General features: G+C 37.4%; 1 protein-coding gene across 6 annotated transcripts in view; it reads right to left on the bottom strand.

Annotated features, from left to right (window-relative positions):
- SNX9 (sorting nexin 9) overlaps positions 1-18,311 on the bottom strand; it is a 113,077-nt gene that overhangs the window by 54,207 nt on the left and 40,559 nt on the right. For 4 of the 6 annotated variants that reach the window (XM_007484808.3, XM_007484806.3, XM_001381336.5 and 1 more), the window contains exons 2-4: positions 3,419-3,505; positions 2,533-2,607; positions 868-990 (exon numbers count right to left, since the gene is read on the bottom strand). In XM_007484808.3, the coding sequence (XP_007484870.1) occupies positions 868-990; positions 2,533-2,607; positions 3,419-3,505 (285 nt within the window). Of the gene's footprint in view, positions 1-867; positions 991-2,532; positions 2,608-3,418; positions 3,506-4,659; positions 4,761-8,072; positions 8,218-18,311 lie in introns of those variants that run through there. The other 2 variants (XM_056818991.1, XM_007484809.3) reach the window with 2 other exon arrangements.

The following is an 18,311-nucleotide window of genomic DNA, read 5'->3' as shown; positions in this document are numbered from 1 at the left end:
AATGTAATTTAAAATATTTTTAATTGATGTTTTACATGTTTTATACCATTGACATTTTTCTAATCCATTGAATGCTCTTTCTTATTATGGGGTGCTAAAATTAGAAAGAGGCTTAAGAAGACTTTTGGAAATTTTTTTAAAGGCAGATCTATAATGGGCCATTAAAGAAAACCTAGGGATATTTTAAAGTATATCCTTAATATTTGGAGCAGTTTTTAAAGTTAAACACATTTTACACATATGCATAAAAATAAAGACTATTTCCCACCCCACCCCCAATATTCTTAATACAATTCCAAGTAATAGGAAGGTAGTTAAATGAAATCAATCATTTTCTTGGCATGAATAGTAGCTCTCATTGGTCAGGCTAACCTCAAATTCACTTAAACTAGTCAAAGGTCAATTGCTTCTATAATAATACTGAATTATTTCAATGTAGTTTTTTCACTTCATTCCAGTGTATTAACTTTCCTTGATAGGTGAGAACAGTTGGGTTTTTTCCCTGTGGTAGGGGCCTTTTTGGGTGAAACACTTAGCAACAAGTAGTCTTTTTCTTTTCTCATATCCTTTATTTTCTATATTTCTACAGTGTCCATAGGAGACCTCATAGTTGAATATATATCATTGTGCCAGAATTCTTTGAGTCATTAACATCTTGCTCCCTGTTAGTCTCAAAAAACAGCCTCTAGTGATATTGAATGTGTGATTTCTTTGCTAATAACACTCAAGAGAAATGCAGCACATTACACTAATAGCAACTTTCTTTTGAGCTTTTAGAGAACGACAACTGAAATGCACCACAGCTCTCACAACCAGTTGTGGGGTTGGCAAAGCCTGCCATTTTCAGTAAGACAAATGGACACATACCTGGTTATTACTGTTGGTGACTGAGGAGTTGACTTGAACTGTACTTGATAGAGAATCGAGGAAGGCTTGGTCAGCTACTGAATTTCCACAAGCAAACTGATCTTTCCCACCATTAGTCAAAATCTGAAGAGTCAAAGAAGTTCTTATTATGTTCAGGCCATTTTTCAGTTCACTTGGGGTTAAGATTACTGTAGGCAAGCAGAGTCAACCACCAGGGGACAATCTGTAAGGTTTTTTGGGAGCTTGGGCTATGATTTATTCTCTTTATCTCTCTTGCACTGAACAGGGTGCTTGGCTTTTAGTATGAACTTAGGAAATATTTGCTTATAGAACTGAATGAACCAGGAGTTACTTATTGAAAACATCAAGGAGGAACATCAAGGAAAACAACAAGAAAAAATTTGTTGAAACAGAAAGTTTGGAAGTTGTGATGAACTTCAATGTCAGTCTTCCCCCAGACTTTCCTCAATCTCAAAAATCTCAAAAAATTTTTAGGCTTCAAATGAAAAGCAGAGACTCTTCTTATCAACTTTCGTTGTTGACTTCCTTCCTTTGGGCAGGCATGAATGAGGCATATCACAGGACCTTACTTAGTGAGCTAGAGCTCTGGAAGAATGGCTCTCAGAAAAGTTTATCTGTTAAAAGGATTCCAGGAGAATAGATACATCATCCTCCTTTCTCCCCAAAGGCACTCTTTTCCAGAGTGACCATTCTCTCTTCCTTTGACTACTAGGTTAACAAATAAAACACCTCTGTACCTCATCAAGGGACTTCAGTTCCTCTACCATCAGCTGAACTTGGCTAATCAACATTTTACAACCATTTTATAAATGATAAAGAGCAACCAACCAGCAGAGGGAGCCAGTCAGTTGGCTCAGGAGTGGGGTTTTTTGGGTTGATTGATAGGTTTTTAACTGACTTCTGTGGATGTTATGTCTAACCATAGATGGCTAATTCAAAAATTTTAACACTACAGTGATGGTCACCAAAGAAAAGAGTTGAAATTGGGCAGCATCTCATAGTTTCAATGAGTAGTTAACATTTTTAAAAAATAAAGAGTATAAAGGAAAGGAATTGGGAAATTCTGATTGTGATACATAGTAAATATTAGGTTTAGAGGCAGAAAATATGGGTTCCAAGCTTAGGAATTCTCTAGAGGGACTCTGAGCTACATATCTGGACCTTCTGCATCTCAATTTCTTCCTCTGTAAAATGAAAGGCATTTAGGGCTCATATTAGCTTTAGGATGTGTCTTTGTCCTATGTGTGGACAAGTCATTTCTCATCTAGAAAATAGGGATAATATCTGTATTACCTACGTCATAGGATTACTGTAGGGAAACTACATTGTAAATGTCAAGTTGTATGTAAAGGTAAGAATTACGGTATAATGCTACTAACAAATTTGAACAATTAGAACAGAGATAAATGAGCCATTATCTTGTTTATCTCAATATACAATTTATTATTCAATAATATCAGTAATAAAATGGCTTCCAATTTTTCTGGGGTAGATATTGCACAATACTATTTATATAATTTTAACCACTTGGTAGGAATAATGGTTACTCTTTTTCATGTTCTATCCCTCAAACCTGTCCATACTAAATAAGTTAGGGAAGCAACCAGTTGTAACTGTTGTAATTAAATTATTGAAAAATCTTACTTCAACGTAGTCTGTGGGAACAAGTCCCCGTTCTCCTTTGCTATTTTTTCCTTCTAGCCATCCTCCACCTACATCCTAATAAACATACAAAAAGAAATTTATAATATTTAGAAAGTTTGTCTGAATAATCATAACAAAAGGAACAAAGCAAAAACAACATAAACAATAAGCATATCATCTCTGCAAAAATCCATTATTACTCAAATTACATTTCCCCTACCTCCCAGCATCACTCAGACATCCAAAAACTCAGACCTCAGCTACTAAGAAAAAAGTTAAGCCCAGACTACAATTAATCAAATACTGACTGATTAACTGATGCATGTTCTAAGTAGTGCTCATATATTCTATACAAAGCATGCTCTATTTTGATAACTATATTTTTCTTTATTCTTCTTAAACCATGACTGATTCAAGAAAATTACTAATTTCATGGGAGATACATGGGTACAATGGAAAAAGTAGTGACCTCCAGAAAAACTGGATTTTGGTCTGAGTTTTGTTACTTACTTGATGTGCAATCTTTGGCAGCTCATTTTCCTTATCTGGTAAACAGAGGTGCTCCCATGTCCCATCTACTTCACAGGGTTGTTCTGAGGACCAACTAATGGAACTATGACCAAAGGAGTTGGGTCATCTGGACAAGAGAAATTAATTGTTCTCTTTCCTTCTGTCTATTACCCTACAGTATCTCTTTTAGCTAAATAAGTCTATTCACAACAAACAATACTTTTAAGAGTTTCCTTGAATGTTATCCACCTCCAGAGAAATCTGATGAATTAAGTGCAGATGGAAGCATACTATTTTTGACTTATATTAATTCTGTTCTACAGCAAATCTCATGAAAAGTTATAGCTCTGTGACCTCAACTGGACATTTTTCTTACCGGATTTGTAATTGTGATGATCTCTCCTTCAATAACTGTCAATTCATTATTTCCAGGTTCAGCATCAAAATTATACATAACCCGAGCCTGTTAAGATAAGGGTGAGGGAAAGGGGAGGGAAAAAGAAAGGAGAATGGACACGTAAGGTTAGAGCTTTGAAACATTCCCAGTGTATTCCTTAAATTGATCATCACTAAGAAATGGCTGGTGGAAAAGAAAGTATGTAAGGCACCTCATTTGCTCCATTCCAAGATGCAGTGGTGAAAATGGAGATTAGGGTACTGATTTCGAGTGGGCACCTTTGTTCATGATATTTCCTATGCTGAGAATACCAGAGTCCCTCACCACTGAACTCTATTTACCCTTTAAAGACCACCTCAAATGTTACTTCTTCCATAAAGCATTCATTGGTCACTCCTCATGGACCTCACGTAGCACCAATCCTGCACAACTTTGGAAATTTAGTGTGTAGGTTCGCTACCTTCCCCTTGAGGGAGAGTACTATCTTGCTTGATTATACTGGTACCGGCTTAGCGTCTGCAAATAGAAAGGGCTTAATAAATACTTTATCTATAGTTCTATCATATATATTTTCCTGGTTTTGCTTATTACTTCAATTTACATCAATTCAAATTAGTTTTTCTTGACTCTACTCACCTGAAATACGCTTAAAAATTATTTCATTCTAATTGTTTGTGTCATCATTGTCTAGCTAGATCATAAGAGGCCAAACTTTTTATCTTTCCCTAGCACAATTCTTAAGGAATGTTTGTTGAGCTGAAATGAAAAGTAAAGGAATTACATGGAACTCAATGTGGTATGTGTAGATAGTCATGTGGAAATCAGAGTTCTGTGCAATAATTCTTTGTGTTGGTAGACCAGGGATAATCGCTACTATTTGACACTGCCTTTCTATTATTTCTTTCTCTTTCAGGCCTAACCCTAGATTTGTGTCTAACTCTAAATTAAAATTAATTTCTAACTTTTACCTTAACCCAAAGTTTTTGACAAAATAGTATGCCACTGGAACATGTCTCCTAAAAGAAGAATTATTAATTGTCCAACCAAGTTGGGCTCTCTGGATGTATGCCCATTAATGCGAGGCTTCAAAATTAAATTATTCTGGTGGGAGGGCCATTAAAATTGTTTTTCTATTTCTTTTTATGAGCATTTGGTATTATCTCCTCATTGTTCCCTCCCCTAGAACAATTAAAAACAAAACCCCAAATTTTAATTCTCACATTGGCCATGTCCAGTTATGCATATTGCCTTCTGGATTTTAAGTTCATCGTATCTCTGGCAAGAAGTGGGTGATGTGATTCATCTTCAGTCTTCTGGACTCCTGGTTTATCATTACATGAATCAAATCTCAAGTCTTTCAAAGTTGTTTTTCTCTTTTAAAGTTATTGTCATCAAGGAAACTGTTCTAATTCTGACAATTCACTCTATATTTTATTCTAGAGACCTTAAGTTTCCTCTAAAACTCTATTTCTTCATTTATTATAATGGTACCATAATATTCCATTACAATCATATATCATAATTTGTTTAGACATTCCACAGTAAGTGGTTGTCTCTTTACCCCTTTAGTTTCCAGTATGGGGCCCCTATGAAAAGAGTTGCTATAAATATGTACCTGCATATATTTATACACAGGCACACTATACATGTTTGTGTGTATATCAATGTATACACACATGAACCCGTACCTCATATATACATAAATAAGACATACATGTTCTTTTTCTCCTTCTATGTCTTTTAGGTATAGGACTGGTTGGGTCAAAGGTTAAGAATCATCTTAGTAAAGGGGGACTTGGCAACTTAAGGCAAAATCTGCAGGGAAGCAGGGAACCATTTTTTTTCAAACTCTACCTGTTTGTTAATAATATAAAATTTGTAAAACAAAACAAGTCAATAAACATTGATTAAAGGTTTGCTATGTATATGCCAGGAACAGTCCTAAGCCTGGGGATATAGATAAAGAGTCTCTGCCCTTAAGGAGCTCATAGGAACTTATATATACATATATATGGAATGTATATCCTGGAAAAGTGGGGGAAGACAAGCTATAAAAAGAAGCTAAGAAGGAGGAAGCTCCACCTCAGAAGCCAGCTCCCTTGGGTAGAGTATCAATCACAAGAAAAGATTTTGAGTGAAGATCCTATCTTCAGGGAGGCCTATCCACAAAAAACCAAACCAAACCCCTTTTTCATTCAACCCAAAATTCACAGAAACCTGGCCTTTTCAGGAGGCATTCCTCTTCCTAAAGTAAGAGTGTGAGGCTTCTCTCTCCTCCCTTCCCTCCTGAGACTTAGTTCCCAGGGGGTTAGACTGGGTAAATAATTTCTGAAGTCACTTCCAGGCTGAAATGTAGGATCCAGGTTCTTCCAAATCAAGAATTCAAAGAAGCAGCCGTTTGGGTGCAAATGGAAGCTTTTCTGAGGAACTAGAGTGCCTTTCATGGCACAAGTGAGACGAGAGGCCAACTTCAGTAGAGGGGATGTAATGAAAGGGGTCTGAGAGTCTACACAAGAGACCTCCATGTTCCCATCAAAGTGGCCATCCTCCCATCCTGGTGTAGGCCGTCTCCCTTTCTTGGAATACTCTGTTTCTTGAACTTACTGGTTACCTTCAAAACCAGCTCAATGGCTCCATCCTCTCCATGGCTTTTTCTTACCTTCCCGCACTCCACTGACCGACTATGTATTTACTTTGAAAAAAATCCACTCTAATTATTCCTGTGTATGTTTTCACAACCTCCTCCCCTAGCATGTAAGCTTAATGCCTGGCGCGGCATCTGATAGAGAGCAGGTGCTTCACAAATGTCTGCTGAACCAAATAGGAGGATGAAGAAAAATGCTGGGCTACAATTAGCAGTCTACCTGTTATATGGCTAAAGATTAAACAGAAAGCACAGAGGCTACAAAGGAAAGCCAAAGGCAGGCCTGGGGACAGGAGGAGGTACAAGAACCTGGCTGAGGGGAGGCATCTGCACCACGGAGGGCCGGGAAAGGCTTAATCTTAGAGCAGGGAGGACGTTCCAGGAATGGCAGAGCCAGAGAAAATGCCAGTGCTGGTCTTGGGCAAGGAACAGGGAGGCAGCCAGAGGGACTGCACTGCTGCAGAATTCAAAGAAGACTGGAAAGGAGAGAGGGAGCGGGACAGAAAGGGCTTTGAATGTCAAAGAGAGGATCTCTATATAATTCTGGAGAGCCATATGCAACTGGAATTACTTGTGAAGTGTGGGAAACAATATAGAAAAAACCAAGCCATGACACAGAATGGAAAATGAATTTCTATGGAGCCAATATAAAACAAGCCCCCCTAGCTCAAGCTGTTAGTATTTCTTGATATTGTCAGCTATAGAGGTGACATAGTATAGAGCAGCCAGCCCTGGGAGTCAGAAAGACTTGACTTTCTGAGTTCAAATCTGGCCTCAAACACTAACTGTATAATCCTGGACAAGTCACTTAACCCTGTTTGCCTCAGTATCCTCATCTGTAAAGTGAGCTGAAGAAGGAAATGTTAGTATCTTTGTCAGGAAACCCAAAATTAGGTCATAAGGAGTCAGATATAATTTTAACAAAAATTATCAAAATATTCAATATACAAGTGGTAGGTAGTTAATAGATGTGTGATAAAAAAGCTTCCTTGATAGCCAATCTAAGTACTGTATTAAAATAACTAATTTGTCTAGAATGAGCACAAGTTATCATTGAGCCCAATTTTACAGCAGAGGAAACTAAGGCTAGACAAATGTGAATGAATTATACAGGATCACACAGCTGATTAAGGCAAAAACAGGCATTAAACAAGATTTGTGCTATTCATATTTTGTCTAGAAACCCTCAAGGGTACAACAAAGCCTACATTAACAACAATAACAACAAAAGTGGAAAGAAAACAACTACCAATCAATATCTGAACAAATGGATTCCTATAATAAGTTTCCATGGGAGGAAAACTTAAAAACAAAGAAAAACTAAACAGCTTTAAGAGTTAATTCTCTGGCTAAATCTTGAAGGAAAGCAGGTTAGTTAAGATTTTGCAATCCCTCCCCTCCCCAATAACAGAATCATAAGAAAATTACTTTCTTGGTCTTGCCTTCTTTGTAAAATGGATATTTTACTATGGATGAACTCCAAAATTCAAGACAGCAAATGAATATCCTGTCCTTAGAGCTGAATAAAAGATCACTTTTTGGGAGATGTTTAAAAAGGGTTGAAGCAATCACTGCTGGGGCAGCTAGGTAGGGTAAGAAATAGAGTGCTGGGCCTGAAATCAGTAAGACTAATCTTTCCGAGTTCAAATCCAGCCTCAGACACACTAGCTGTGTAATGACAGGAAAGTCACTAAACCTGTTTGCCTCAGTTTCCACATATGAAAAATGAATTAGAGAGGTGGCAAACCACTCCAGTATCTTTGCTAAGAAAAACCCAAAGGGAATCATGAAGAGTTAGAACAAGACTTAAACAACTGAACAAGAACATCTACAACAAATCACTTCTGGGGTATGTTTTAACTCCAAATCTATGAACATGCGAGACATTACATAAAGTCAAAGAAATAGAGTACCTGCCACTTACTCCATGCCATTCTCTGGGAATGAGCTATTCTACACAAATAAATGTTCCAAATAATAAAAACTTACCACTCTAAACACCTAAACTTTTTCTTATTGGGTCATTTAAGATAAAAATATGTCTAAAATGTACCATGCCCTTCCATTACTTCTTAAGCAGACACTATAGTGAACATGGTTTAACCTTTCCTTGATGACTCGAGATCCTCATTATGAACTCAGAATCAAAAAGGTTAGAACTCTATGGGACCTCAGAGACCATCTAAGTCCATTCAGCTCATTCATTTTACAGGGGTGGAACCTGAGGTCCATGAAATTACCATTAAAATATACGTTTAGAATTATCAACTTCCCAGAAGGAATGGAATAACTAAATTTTTACAAAAATGAATATCTTACATATTTGTAACTTTAGAGGAGTTACAATGGCATTTCTTGGGACTGAGGTATTTTAGGTTATTGATTCCTCCTTTACCAAAGCATCAAGGTGCCAAGCTTTTGGGGCTCATATATGTTAAACCAAATGAATACAATGTTTTGACTCACAAGATATATTCCAAACACCCAAACAATCCCCCTTCCAAAGTACATCCTTGAAAAAGTTGATCAGTAATTAAAGGGAAAAAAAAAAGGAATGCATCCTTTGACAGACCATATGATACTAATGTTAACCTTTGTAACTGAACAGAATTGTTTATGTGTACTTTTCTTAGTCTTCTCTTCCCTTCCATAACATGTGGCATTCCTACCTAAGGGCAACTAGGAAGACATGACAAAAGTCATTGACTCATATGCCTTTCTCCCCTATAAAATCTTCATGAGAATGGCATATACATGTCCATGTATGTACAAACACACATATACAGATATACATATATACATATCTGGCTTTCACATACACTTTTCAGTGTAAGGAACATAGTGTACTAGGCCAGGGAGGTGATATTCTGCTTATGTTCTTTTCTAAGTTAGATACTCCTGAATGTGTGGTGCTATGGGTCAGAGTGCATCTGAAGTACTGTAAGGTTCAGGGAACCAGAGTTTATTTTGCTATTTTTAAATTTTAAACTATTTTTTAAAAATTTCAGCCCCAGATTCTTTTGTTTCCCCCTCCCTGTCCTACCCTTTGAGAAGGTAATGTGATACAAATTAGTCATAAGAAGTAATTCAAAACATTTCCACACTAACCATGTTGTGGCAGGAAAAGCAAGAAAAATAAAGAAAAAAAATATGCTTCAATCAGTACTCAGAATCCCTCACTTCTCTCTCTGGAGGCTGATTGCATCTTTCATCATGAATCCTTTGGAAGTATCATGGATCACTATTGATAAGAATTGTTAAGTTTTCCACAGTTGATTGTTACAATATTGCTGTTATTGTGTACAGTGTTCTAGTTCTACTTGCTTTACTTCAGTTCAAAGAAGTCTTTCCAGGTTTTCTGAAACCTTCCTGTTCATCATTTCTTACAGCACAATAGTATTCCATCACAATCATATATAGTATACTGGTTCAGCCATTCCCCAATTGATGGGCATCCTCCCATAATTTCTAATTCTTTATTACTACCCAAAAAAGGCTGCTATAAAAAATCTCACACCTATAAGTCCTTTCACTTTCTCTTTTATCTCTTTGGGGGCACCATATTTTATGAAAGATAGTATTATAAGCTATAGAATATCCAAGGGATGGAAAGTAGAATGATGAAGGGTCTTGAAATCATGGTGAATCCTAGGATTATTTCAATTATGGGAATTGGAAGGAAACTTCATTATTGTTTGGACATAGCACTACATGGCTAGACCACACAAGAAACTGGACTGTCCCTACCTACTATTTAGAGGTTCTTAACCAAAGAAATTAAGTTATATTGATGAGAAACCCAGGCAGATCCAAAGATTGATACAAGGAGTTTTCCCACAATTTTTTATCTCAAGCACCCCATATATATTTTTTGAAAACTGGCCTTATATTAATCTATCAGAGTTTCCATGTTCCTTTTACTGTATACTTGGGAGGAATGGGACCTCTTTTTCGGAATTTAGGGAACTGTACCTATTAACTGTCCCCTCCTAACATGGAGAGTCCCTAATCATTTATCCAATTAGAAACCGGATTATATAATGTATTGTTTTCTTTTAATTAGTCTCATTTGATGGTTTTTACCATACAAAAATCTGTCTACCCCTATATTCAATGTCCAGCTCTAAGTTAGACAGGTCCTGGCACTGATTTGTTGGGCAATTGTCACTCATTGCCAAGAATTTATGGAACTCCGATTTACCTTTGTCCCATGGGAACTTGCCTTCAGGGACATCAGACTGACCCTAGTCTTAGACTGAACAATAAACCTCCAAGTATCCAATGATTTCAGCCCCCATAGAATCAATAGAATCAAATCCTAAGTACCCTTCCTCTTAGTGTCTAGGCCTCTCCCAGGCTGGAATCCTCCTTCCCTTGTCTCCATGTAAACTAATCAATTGTCTTTCTGGTCCTTTATTCCCCCAAAGTTCTTCAGCTCATTGGAGAGTCCTTTTCCAGGTAGTTTTCCTGAAGAAAGTATTCCCAGAGTCTGGAGCTGGGCTTGGGGGATATTTTGTGCATGACTGTGCAGTGGCTGATAGAGACTTGCTCTTTCTAACTACTTGGGTGGTTCTGTGTTAAGGAAGAAACAGGCATTTAATACTACTATGTGCTAAGCACTTTATAAATATCTCATTTGATCCTTACAACATCACTGGGAAGTAAGTGCTATTATCCCCATGTTGTGTTTTGAGGAAACTGAGGAAGACAAATTACCTGGCCAGGGTAACACAATCATTAAGTGGCAGAACTGATCTGAACTAACATCTTTCTAACTCCAGGCTCTATCCAATGAGCTACTTAAACTGATATTGAGTTAATATAGTTGATTTTAAAATTAAATAAATCAAGAATTCACTTTATTAACATTTTACAATAGTAAATATAGTCAGTTTTAAATATCACAGAACCTCTTCCACATTAAAGTAATTTTAAAATCCACACAAAATTTTCTGACATGCTATATTGTTACCATTTATATGCTATTATAATTACTTAGTGCATACTTAAAATCTTACATTTTTAGCACCACTTCTTTCTCATTCAAGCTCATAATCTGTTTATTTCAAAAAGAGGCCACATAGCAGTGACTAGAGCTCTGAGTTTAGAGTCAGAAGGCTCTCATATTTACTGAGAGACTTTGGCAAGTCAGTTAACTCTGAATTTTAGTTTCTTCATCTGAAAAATGGAAGGAAATGTTTGTACAACCGACCAACCAAGATTTTGTGGGGAAAATGCTTTGTAAATCATAATGTACTCTCTGAAATATGAGCTAATATTGCCAAATAGATAATCATCAGTTTGTTGAAGGAGAGGATGCTTAAAATATAATTACTAAGTAAGACCTACCTGCCTCACTAAGGTTTAACTTAATTTTATGGCTATTGCAAGGAAGAAAAGCTCTTTCTTACTCCCTCTTGAGATGCTTTCAAGAATAGGAAATATTCTTGCAGGAAAATAGGAAATAGGAGGTCACTATATGACTTTTTTTTTAATTAATTTTTTAAAACCGTTACTATCTGTCTTAGGATTGATACTAGGTATCAGTTTCAAGGCAGAAGAGCGGTAAGGGCTAGGCAATTGGGGTTAAGTGACTTGCCCAGTCACTCAGCTGGGAAGTGTCCGAGATCAAATTGAACCAAGGACCTTCTATCTCCAGGCCTGGCTCTCTTTCACTAAGCCACCTAGCTGCCCCAATAATTTGGTTTAAAATTATTAAAATTGTATTTTTATATGTGATGGGGAATTTTTAAAAAGCAATGTTACTTTTATGGATCTGGGAATTGATTAATTAATTATTAGGCTGATTAAATTTAGCATTTCGTGAATCATGACATGAAAATGACTCATTTTTTGTCTGTTCTGTGGATATGAAAGATGAAGAGTCTGAGGTACAAAACCCAATCTAATTGCTTTATTATACACCTGACTGCAGATAAGCACCAAAATATAAGAGGAAGGAAATCTGAATAGTGAATTGGAAACATACAACTGAGGTTGCTCCGGGTAACTTCTTCCTGAACGGAATGAGAGCATCACAGGGGAAACAGTTGCAGAAGTTTGACTCACAAGGTCAGAGAGTGCAGAGGGATTTTTCTGCTCTAACCACCAAGGAAGCAGACTGGCAGAGAGCTAAAGCTACTTCTGACAAAGGTTAATAAAAGGAAGGGGCCTCTTTTTTAAAAAACACAAAACCACATCAAGGCCAGAATCAACACAGTTCAGCAGGTTTCCCATAGGAAGAAGTCATGGTTAAATCAGCAAGTGAGGCCCAAGAGAATATCCCAATTTGGACAAGGAGGGGTCCCATCCGTTTACTCAACAGTAGGTCATTACCTCATAGCCAGGTAATTGCATTTCTTTAACTTTTGATCTTTGGTATAATCTCAACTTAGATAAACTACTTTAGTACTAGCACTCGGTGTTACCTTAACCTTTGGATAATTGTTTACTGTTCTAAATTGGGTTACAAAGTCAAAGCAAAAAGGTCCTCCTGGAAAGAACAAGCTAGGTGTCTGCAAGCTGTGGAATCCAGGAGTTCCCTAGAGTCGTCATTTGGAAAGTCTGCAACTGCTGCAAAGGAAGAAATGAGGCTAGGCTTCTTATCTATTAAAAGCACCTGACTGAGGGTTGGACTTAGGAGTCAAGGATTCTACTTTTGCCACTAATTTCCTAAGGAGCCTCTGACATTCAGCCTTGCTAGGCCCCTGCCTCCCCGTCTTTCATTTCATTTCAAGCATCTCTTTCGAATAGGCCAGTTTAAGCACTTCTCTTTCCTTCTGTGGTTTTTAATCTTACAGCCTTCGGCCGGATGCTCCTGGAAAGTGACCCCTGAAGGTAACCAGGAATAGCTAGCAGAGAGCCTGTCAGGGAAGCAGAGCAGCTGTTTTATCAAAGGCATTTCCTGCTGGGCCTGCTAAGGGCTAGTCAGTTCCACCCCACCCCCACCATAAAGGCAGGGACCACCTCAGGGTCCTGAAAGGGACTCTAATGCCCAAGGAAGCAGCCAAACTAAAGCTGTATGACTTGTTTAAAAGTGGGCCATTTTAGAGGGAGCAACAGAGGAATCCTGACACCCAGACTAGACAGAGAGGGGCCTGGAGGCCAGCAAGTCCAACTCTTTCCTTTTATAGTGAAGGAAAATGGGGCCCCAGGAACCTGGAACATGTCAGAAAGTATGGAGCAGGATCTGGACTCACTTTGTCTTCCTCCAAACCCGGCATGTTTGCTCCTTTCTCATCCTCAAGAAATAACTAAGGAAAAAGAAAGGCTGGTATCTGACAGGCATTTTAAAGAACTCATTAAAAATGTCCATTTCTGAATAAGTGACAGGCTAGCCTTCTCTTAGGGTTGTCTTTGCTCTCTGCCAGGGTGAAGCGCAGGCACATTTCTGACACACACTCCTGGCTCACTTCTGAAACGGTCCTGGCCTTACTGCCTTCACCTGGTGCCAAGACACAGGTGAGCAACTGCTTCTCCTCTGCATTAATTACAATTCATCTCGGTTAGTAATCCCAGGCTTAATGTTTTCTAATACACCTAGGTCTCATTATTAGAGTTTTTACTTTGATTTAAGACAAGGTAAATTCATGGGTAGAGATTCTTCAGCTACTAAATGTGTGGAATTGAAAAGGGAAAACTGTTGACTTTAACAAACAAAACTTTTATCAGTGACAGTAAAAGGTTGGGTCAAATTACTTGTAGAGGTCCTTTCAACTCTGTGAAACTCCCTCCTCTGAAGTAGATAATCAACCTTATTTTTTAAACTCTTACCTTCTGTCTTAGAATCAGTACTATGTATTGGTTCCAAGGCAGAAGGCAATAGGGAGTAAGCAATTTGTCCAGGGTCACACAGCTTTGAAGTGTCTGAGGCTAAATTTGAACCCAAGACCTGGCTTTGTATCCACTGAACCATTTAGCTGCCCCCAATCTACCATATTTTTAAAAAAAAAAAAACCTTCCATAACCAATTTTTTATAGCCATAGAAGATTTAGATTTGGAAGGAACCTGTGAGACCAGAGTCAATTGCTTCATTTCAGAAATGAGGAGAGTTAAGTGATTTGTCTAAGGTCTCACCAGGAGGATGTTGTATAATGCTCTTTCCAGAGCCTGCTTCTGCCATGTGCTCATTGTGTGTGCATAACCAGAAGAATCATTTACACAGCACAATACTGTACTTAGGAACTATGATTGATACAATGACCAACCATAATTCCAGAGGGTGTCTGTCTCCCCCCACCCCCAAGAGAACTTGTTTTGCTCAATTATACACATTTGTAACAGTTTTGTTTTTCTTGACTTTTTAATGCTGGGAGGGAGGGGGAATGTTAAGATTGGAAGGAGAGAATGCAGTCTAAAAATAAAATAAAAATGAAATTTTAAAGTACATACATATATACAAGAATGAAAAAGGGATAGTTATTTAATGTTCATTAAGAGATGAAATCAGTTTCTGACTAATTATACCCTTAAAATAGTTTTAAGTTCTCTAAGTAAATATTTTAATAGAAATAAAAGTAGGAATCAATGGTACCTAAATTTTTTGCCCAGAGCATACAACTAACTGTTCCTCTTCCTCCTACATCTCCTGCTAGTACTACTGACTTTTAAACCCTGTGTACCTTCTTCTCAGTAAGAGATTCAAAGGATTCTCTATCAAATGTATCATGGTTTTGCATTTACAAAGATAATGCCTAAATGAACAGGATAAGTTTTAGAAGAAAATAATAAATTTAGAAAAAACCATAACAAAGTTCATTTGGAAGAACAAAAGATCAAGGATATCCAGGGAAATAATGAAAAAAAAAACATATGAAGGGGGGCCTTGCAGTCCCAGACCTTAAACTATATTACAAAGCAGCAGTCATCAAAACAATTTGGTACTGGCTAAGAAACAGAAAGGAAGATCAGTGGAATAGACTGGGGGAAAGCGACCTCAGCAAGACAGTATACGATAAACCCAAAGATCCCAGCTTTTGGGACAAAAATCCACTATTCGATAAAAACTGCTGGGAAAATTGGAAGAGAGTGTGGGAGAGACTAGGAATAGATCAACACCTCACACCCTACACCAAGATAAATTCAAAATGGGTGAGTGACTTAAACATAAAGAAGGAAACCATAAGTAAATTGGGTAAACACAGAATAGTATACATGTCAGACATTTGGGAGGGGAAAGGCTTTAAAACCAAGCAAGACATAGAAAGTCACAAAATGTAAAATAAATAATTTTGACTACATCAAACTAAAAAGCTTTTGTACAAACAAAACCAATATAACTAAAATCAGAAGGGAAACAACAAATTGGGAAAAAATCTTCATAGAAACCTCTGACAAAGGTTTAATTACTCATATTTATAATGAGCTAAATCAATTGTACAAAAAATCAAGCCATTCTCCAATTGATAAATGGGCAAGGGAAATGGATAGGCAGTTCTCAGATAAAGAAATCAAAACTATTAACAAGCACATGAAGAAGTGCTCTACATCTCTTATAACCAGAGAGATGCAAATCAAAACAACTCTGAGGTATCACCTCACACCTAGCAGATTGGCTAACATAACAGCAAAGGAAAGTAATGAATGCTGGAGGGGATGTGGCAAAGTAGGGACATTAATTCATTGCTGGTGGAGTTGTGAACTGATCCAACCATTCTGGAGGGCAATTTGGAACTATGCCCAAAGGGCGACAAAAGAATATCTACCCTTTGACCCAGCCATAGCATTGCTGGGTCTGTACCCCAAAGAGATAATGGACACAAAGACTTGTACAAAAATATTCATAGCTGCGCTCTTTGTGGTGGCCAAAAACTGGAAAACGAGGGGATGCCCATCAATTGGGGAATGGCTGAACAAATTGTGGTATATGTTGGTGATGGAATATTATTGTGCTAAAAGGAATAACAAAGTGGAGGAGTTCCATGGAGACTGGAACAACCTCCAGGAAGTGATGCAGAGCGAGAGGAGCAGAACCAGGAGAACATTGTACACAGAGACTAATACACTGTGGTATAATCGAAGGTGATGGACTTCTCCATTAATGGCGGTGTAATGTCCCTGAACAACTTGCAGGGATCCAGGAGAAAAAAACACCATTCATAAGCAAAGGATAAACTATGGGAGTGGAAACACCGAGAAAAAGCAACTGCCTGAATACAGAGGTTGAGGGGACATGACAGAGGAGAGACTCTAAATGAACACTCTAATGCAAATACTATCAACAAAGCAATGGGTTCAAATCAAGAAAACATCTAATGCCCAGTGGACTTAGGCGTCGGCTATGGGGGGTGGGGGGGAGGAAAAGAAAATGATCTATGTCTTTAACGAATAATGCTTGGAAATGATCAAATAAAATATATTAAAAAAAAAGAAGAAAATAATAAGTGTAAGAGGTCATACCATCAAATAGATTTCCCCAATATAATGCTGATTATGGATACTTCATTGCCTTCTTTAAACCAAACTGATCAAACACTTTGGATAGGAATCTGGTACATCAATCAAATACCTGATGTCCTGATTAGATAATCTTTATTTTAATTCACTTTGGAATATTATGAATGGTTTCTTCCTATGCATTAGTGATTCATATGCTAAGCCAAAAAAAAAAATCCCTAAACCTTTTTAAAAAATACTTTAAAATAGTTCCTTAGAAAAAAGTCAATACTTTAATGTGACTTTTACTTTTCTAAATAGAGAATTTATTAAGAATCTTATAAAAAATGGATTCCTTAAAAGAATAAACATTTAAGTTATCTATTTTAAATAAGAAATTAAATATGATAGTATGTTAGCATGAAACACTTCTTCCTCAAAATAAAACCAAGGGACCACTTAATGCTGGGAAATATTTCCTACATAGTACATGCTATAAACCCAGAAAGGGCCTCAAAAGCAGACTTGATTTCTTACTGTTCATAAGACTAGGCTGTCCTCAAAAGACTGGAGATACTCTAAGCTGTTTTTCAAAAAGCAAAGTACTGTAAAACTCTGGTGAGAGGAAAAGATTTTGTAAAAATCATCTGTGGAATACTTTTCTGTCAGTTACTGCTGTTCCAATGTTCTAAAATAAGAGGCTACTGAGCAATCCTTAAAAACAAATATATATATGCAAAGTGTCTAACAAGATGGAGAACTGGACATTTTCTTAAATTCTCCCAACTTCTCAAATCTCTCCAGGGCAGAAATTATGCACCAGTCTAGGTCAGCAGGAGAAACTCCATGAACTTCATTCTCACTCAGGCTCCCACACAACAGCCCACCGTGGCACTCCAGGCAGCAGCAAGGGGGCTAGAGCTCCCCAACCTGCAGCTTGGGACAAAACCTGCATTTTGGGTGCCTTTCCCCCTGTAAAAAATAGACTCGAATACAGGACTACAATCCCCACAAGCCTTTGCTCCACTTCCCCAAAATGCTTTGTAATCTCACAGAAATTCTCAGGTGGGTCGAGATCGAGAAGGTATTTAACCTGGTGGCAAAGGTTTTTGGGTCTCTTTTTGGATTTCCGTTTTGGAGCATATGTGGCTCTTTCCATAATGTAGGTGAGGTCTTGTCTAGGCCTCTGGCCTAGGCACGTTTTCCTTATCCTGTATTTTCTTTAATCCTTAATCCTTAATAAACCTCTAAAAAATATAATACTCCTTGCAGAGAGAAACTAATTTCTACCTGCCTCAGTCTCCCCTAAATTTTAAATCTTAACACCCCTTCCAATGCCATCGTGATCCTCATAACTGTCACCTACTTTACAGGATTGAGGTGAGGATGCTAAGGATTAAAGCTCCTTTAAACCCCCAAATACCACATAAATGTTGGCTATTTGTTAAAATAAAAACTTTGTTTATGGGCCTCTTACAAAAAATGTAATCTTATTTACTGATTGCAAGCTGCAATAATTGTTGAAGTTTCTAAGATTTATCTCAGACTTCTTTCTATACTATATTCAGGACTCAGTTCTTTGGGCCACTTACCCTGTATTTATGTTCCAAACCTATCTCTCTTTTCACACAGTTTCCTTAAGGGTTAGTACCAGATCTTGCTTATTTTGTAACTTTCATAGCCCCTAGCAGTGACCTGCCAATTATACAAAGGGGGTCTTCAATAAACATTACCTAAGTGAAACCAAATCAACTTGAACTAAGAGTCAAAGTTAGGGTGATGAGGTGAAAATAATCACCTGATGTTTAGAATTTCAACTAAATAAAAAGGGAAAAATCCTTCTTCCTCAGAAT

The sequence above is a fragment of the Monodelphis domestica genome, chromosome 2 (genome assembly GCF_027887165.1).
Source record: "Monodelphis domestica isolate mMonDom1 chromosome 2, mMonDom1.pri, whole genome shotgun sequence".
Lineage (NCBI taxonomy): Eukaryota > Metazoa > Chordata > Mammalia > Didelphimorphia > Didelphidae > Monodelphis > Monodelphis domestica.
The sequence above is the reverse complement of the archived record's forward strand: the minus strand, read 5'-3'. Positions and strand labels throughout refer to the sequence as shown.